We start from the raw sequence: 5,720 nt of genomic DNA on the forward strand, positions 1-5,720 counted from the left end.
AGAGGATTTTTCTGACTTCCTGCTGCCTTCTCAAGATTTGCCAAGCAGTGTCCCAGTCACACCAGAATGATGAACAATCCATGGTTCAATTTGAAAACTTATTCAAGTCTATTAATACCAGTTTTCTTTCCAATTTTGTTTCAATTTGTTGGACCAGGCAGTTGTAAAATAATGTCTAAGATATTTCTCTGTATCTGTCAGGCTTTACAGTAATTAATTTTGGTAACACAGTGGTGATGGAAGTACTGAGTCAGGCTTGCACAACACAGAAACTTCCTGTATATGCTGCAGAACTGCAGAGGAATATATTTATACAACAAAAGAATTTTCCAGCTTCTTTATCTACAAAACAAGAGACGCTGGTTAATTACTGATACATCTTGTGAACACGACAAATATAACAAAGCAACAACAAAAAAAAATCAGCATTTACTCAGTACTGTTTTCCTCAGGGTCCCCGTCTACGAGATGAATGCTCCCCGTGATCACCGATTCCTCTTGAGCCGAGATGTTCTCCAGATGTTTATTTGTGCAGTATGGAATGTGGCCACAAAAATACATGTAAATCCAGGGGTTAGTGCAACTATTTAAGTTGCCAAGGAGCATAATAATGGTGAATGCTGAACCTAGAATGAAATAGTTAAAGGACTAACAGAGTAAATAAAGCACTCATACAAGTAAGTAACATTTTCACAGTCTGCTGCTTTCTGGTGTACCTGTTCACATATTATGAGTTATTATGAGTCATTATTAAGCTCATCTAATAGTAGGAAATTCCCATGTACTCAGTGCGATTCATAACTGTTGAAGGTATCAAGCACACTGTATTTCACACATTTCAGAGTTAAATAGTTCACTGTAGCTGTTTTTTGATGTAGCTGCATAAAATTTAAAACCAATTACTAACCTGCTATAACTGTAGATATAGTTATTGATACAAATGTATATAGAATAAGGTTCAGATTCACACTGACAGGAAGAATTCTTAAAATAAAGATCAGAAGTTAGGTTGGTTTTTTTTTTATCAAACAGAGCTATTATCTTTTTTCCCTTGGGTTTGTATCTTTGAGTTTAGAGTAGGTGAACTTAGAGCTACAGAGTCAGTCTTACACAGAGGCAATAGTATAAGTTTGACAAGATTAATGCTGTTTACAACATAGTGTTCTTTAATACCTCTCTCAGGCTTGCCTTTTTGCTTCATAAACAGCTGTTTCACAACTCTTTATTGTTTCATAGTGTGCTACAGATTTCATCAAAATTATTTCAATGTGAAAAAAATCCCAATGTTTTATAACATCACTGTTCTATCCAGTAAATAAATATTTATTTTATTACTTTAAACAGTTAATTACTCCTTTTCACCTCAAGAACCTAAAATACTGCTGCTATAATATCTAAAACCTCTAAAAGGCTAAAGCCTTGATGGAGCAGATGGTACTTTTCACTGTGCTGTTCATTAATCTTTAAATCATTGCTCACTCAAAACACAAACATAAAATGCACACTTTTATGAGGTTTTGATCACATAACATATGAAGTTCTCTGTACCTAATTAAATACAGTAGATAATCAATCCAGGAATTTCCTTTTGATCATACTCAAATGATCACATGTAACTTTTACACAAACGCAATGTGCAAATATAAAACAACACATCAATGTGCTAGCCTGCTATGAAGTTATGAATGAGGATGGAGAGTATCTTACCTTCGGTCACGACACTGGGGAACCACACAGACCACAGCTGTGCAATGAAGAAAGGTGACCAACAGAGAACATATGCAACAACTGTCACCACTGTCATTTTTACAGTCTTGATCATAGCCTTTGAAATGCAGTTCACACTGCTTGCTCGGGATGGCAGGACTTGCTTCTGGTTTGTTAATTCATATTCATTCTGTTTTTTCACATGTATATTTCTTTTGATTATTTTGCAAATCTTAACCTGGCACGTGATAAGGATGACTGAGGGAATGAAGAATATAACTACAAAAATCCAAGTCACATATGCCCTTGGGCCCCATGGCTGAATAAATTCACCCCAACATTCAAAGACACCTGGAGATATTTCAGTCTTAGAAAAGATAAATACCTGTGGTAGGCTAAGAACCAGGGATACAAACCAGCTGGTGCAAATGGGGATGTTCCAGAGAGCTCTCTTCTTTTGGAAAGTGACCATAGGGTAGCAAACTGCTTGATATCTGTCCACTGTCATGACCACTATCATGTAAGTAGAGGCAAACATGCCTAGCAGTTGTAGATACTTGATAATTCTGCACAAGAAATCTGGCCCTATGAAAACATCTGTAATATCCCATATGAGTTGAGGCAGCACTTGGAAAAAGGCTACCACTAAATCAGCAATGCTGAGGTGAAGCATGAACACATACATCCTAGAGAGCTTCTTTCTTCTTCGCCACAGCACCAGTATGAGAATAAAATTGCCCACAGACGCTGTCAGAAATATGACCCCCAGAACAGCAATCTCTACTTGAGCTAATTGCTCATCTCTTTCTGGTCTTCCAACAGGATCTGACTGATTTGTCAAACTCAGGAATCTGTGAGGAGAAGGACTCTCGGTTTGATGTGTGTTATCCTGCACAGGAAATGAAAAATTCTTCATAGTGCACAGAAGCCACTTACAGTAGCTGTTACTTGCAACTCAGGTTGACAGCTGTGAAGAACTGCCTAGCAAACAAACCAGCCCAGGTTCAGGTTTCGGTATATCTTCAAGCAAATCTCCTCCTGCTTGTGTGAACTAAAGCAGTGGGACCTGGATCTTGATAAAATTCTGTCTCTTGCTGGCATGCAGAAAGGCTTTATATAGCCTCCCAGCAGACAGAGCCTTATGTAACTGCAGAGCCCTCAGGCAGGCTGCAGGGACCGCAGCCAATGGCAGACTGAGCCACACAGTTGGGGGAAATACATAAATAAAAGGCATACTTCAGAGGCTCAACGTAATTCAATTACTCACTTCAGTCAAAACCCAAACTTGTAAATAGCTGTGGCCAAAATCATATTTAAATGATCTTACTTGGGAGAATTCTTGCAAGTGTTTTTTTACGCAAAGCAGGAGCGCATGCTTCAGCTGAGGCTGGAGGAATGTTTCTACGTAGACGGAAAGTTGGGCACATCATAACTGCAATCCTCTAGGCTCCTGGGGCACAACCACATGCTAAATGCAGCAAAGAAATGCATTTTTTCCACAGCTTTTTTTTTTTTTCTCCCTTCTTTTTTTTTTGGGGTCACCTGATTCTTAAAAAAAAAAAAAAAAAAAAATATTTTAACTGCCCTAAAAATAATATTTTTATTTCAAGACAGGGTCAAGACTTATAGGTTCTTTCTCAGCAAAATGGAAAATAACACATGTGAAATAAATTACTTTTAATGGGACTGTGAATCTACTGAGAATTTAATAGAAAAACAAGTGAAAATTCAGTGGGAAATCTAACTGAGGAAAAGGTCTCTACAATGAAACAGTTTCCAAGGTTGTCTATTCTATTACAGTGCTGAAGGATGGGAGGTCATTTTTCAGTACCTAATCCTTTTTATTTTTGTGGAGTAAATAGTATCATGACGACAAGAATTTCGTTGTTCTTCAACCTTCCATTATGACTTTTGCTAACTGTTAATGGCAGATAAGAATAGCATTTTTTATTTCATTTGTTCTCCCTCAGACTACCGTCTAAATCACGAAAGAGAGATGTAAAAAAATGAATCCATTTAACATGAAAGATAATACATATTTGTATGCAAACTTGTTTGAAGCTAGAACACTCGTATCCTGTTGGTCACAGTCAACAGGCTGATAATTTGAAGTCTTTCTGAAGAAAAAACCAATAAGGGTAAAAAGTATGGCCATGCTGCATATATATTACATAGTACTGCACCTACACTGATTAATAGCTGTGATCATGACCATGTTATAAAACAAGCTTGGGAATCTTACATGGACTATCATCTCTCAGGCACTAAATGCTTTCATGTATCACCAGACAGGGGAAGGGCAACATCCATAAACAGGCTGCTGAGGTAGACTGCAATGGTTTATAAAACCAGCATGAACTCTATCTCCTTCTTTCCCCCTTCCACCCCACCACAGGACTGATGTAAATACCTCAAGCCTGGGTAAGACTACCAGAACAGGCAACAGACAAGTTAAAAAATCTCAGAAAACTTTGCCACTGACAGAGCTGTAAGTATCCATAAGCCAGATTTGTCTGAACACTGCTGCAACTGACTGAGTCTACAACAGCCTTTCTCTAAGACCGTGTTCTAAAGAGTATGAATCACAACAACTTAACCTAATATATCTGATATTTTTTTCCTAAATGGAAGCCTGTTTGCAGGAAACTTGGACACCGAAGGTTGTTTCCTTTTGGTTTTCCCCTTCACTCTGGAATCTATCTCAATTAGTGGAAAACAGCATGAAAAGGCCATAAGAGGAAAAATGGGTTTGCCTTTACCCTCACTATCCCTTCACCCAGCAACTTGCAGGAGTGTAACTGCATTGACCTCAGATCATGAACCCCTGGAAATTCTGCTGATGGCAAACACTGCACTGCAAAGCAGGCTGGCTGATCTCCAGTTCTGCCTTCAGATGGAGACTGAAATCTGAAAATCTCAGATGTGTGCTCCAAAATCATTACCTTGACCATCCTTACTCCATGAGTTAACAGAAAGCCAGTTGAGATTTTCATTCTTCTAGCAGGACGTGGAGCAAACGTACATCTGTGTAGAGCTAGGGCTAAGTGGGTTGAAACAGGAACATGTTGGATAGAAAGCTAAGCCCAGGGTCAGGCATGGAAGATAAGAATGAGTTTCCATTGCATGATCTGAAAGATGATCAAGGAATTACATGTAAAAAGATGAGAATATGCAACATAAGTCACTTTTGAGATAGTATCGGAAGACTAATCAGAATATAGTACCAGAGGAGTATTATTTACCATATTTCAGGCAAATGTATTTTATCGCCTACACCCAGAACAGTTCAACGAGATGCCTGGGAATATGCAACTCTTTCTAGGCCTACACATGTACACAGCACACAGTGTCTGGGCAAGCAGACAAGATAATAGGTGTCAGACCGAGGATATGGACATAGGTTAAAGGGCAAGTACACTGTGCAACAAGTAACCTTTGTCGTGTTTATAAAAAGGGAGGTGGCCCTTCTTTTACAAATTGCTCCAGTGATGTAAGACTTTGTCTTGCATAATCAGTTCAATATATGTTAATGGTTTCATAACTTTATAATTCTTCCATGTTTTCCATCCATGCTAGCAAACATTCAGGATAATGTTATATTGGAATTTAATCCACTCTGGGAATATAACTCCCTGAGAAAAGAAAAATAAGATAGTAGATGAAACTGTTTAATTAGTCTCAGCTGTTCTTTTACTCAAACAGTGCCCTTCTCCAGTTGCCCAGCTTTACTTCATTCCAAATCAAATTTCTTCAAGTTAAATTCTTTTCCTAAATTATTTACTTCCAGTAGTGTGGGAAGGCACATTTTAATTGACTTCTGCTGAATTTCTCAGTGAGGGCTCTCCTCTAATTCTTTTTGGTTAGCTAGTAGGGAGGGATTCAGCCCATGAGTTAAGATTTAAACTTAGGTGTCTGCTTAGAATTACAGAATCACACAGCTGCTCAAGACAGGGACAACACTGCATTCAGATCAGTTTACTTATGGTTTGTCCAGTCAGGTCTTGGAAACATCC

At 38.3% G+C, this 5,720-nt stretch overlaps 1 protein-coding gene across 1 annotated transcript; it reads right to left on the reverse strand.

Annotated features, from left to right (window-relative positions):
- Positions 1-429: 429 nt before the first annotated feature.
- On the reverse strand, positions 430-2,775 carry LOC103775033 ([Arg8]-vasotocin receptor-like). The gene is made up of 2 exons (XM_008942477.1): positions 1,708-2,775; positions 430-626 (listed from the first exon to the last, which is right to left on the reverse strand). Exons 1-2 carry the CDS (start codon positions 2,621-2,623, stop codon positions 430-432), a joined length of 1,113 nt encoding a protein of 370 aa, XP_008940725.1. The 5' UTR covers positions 2,624-2,775.
- Between the last annotated feature and the right edge of the window lie 2,945 nt (positions 2,776-5,720).

This window comes from Merops nubicus, unplaced genomic scaffold (assembly GCF_000691845.1).
Source record: "Merops nubicus isolate BGI_N331 unplaced genomic scaffold, ASM69184v1 scaffold796, whole genome shotgun sequence".
Taxonomy (NCBI): domain Eukaryota; kingdom Metazoa; phylum Chordata; class Aves; order Coraciiformes; family Meropidae; genus Merops; species Merops nubicus.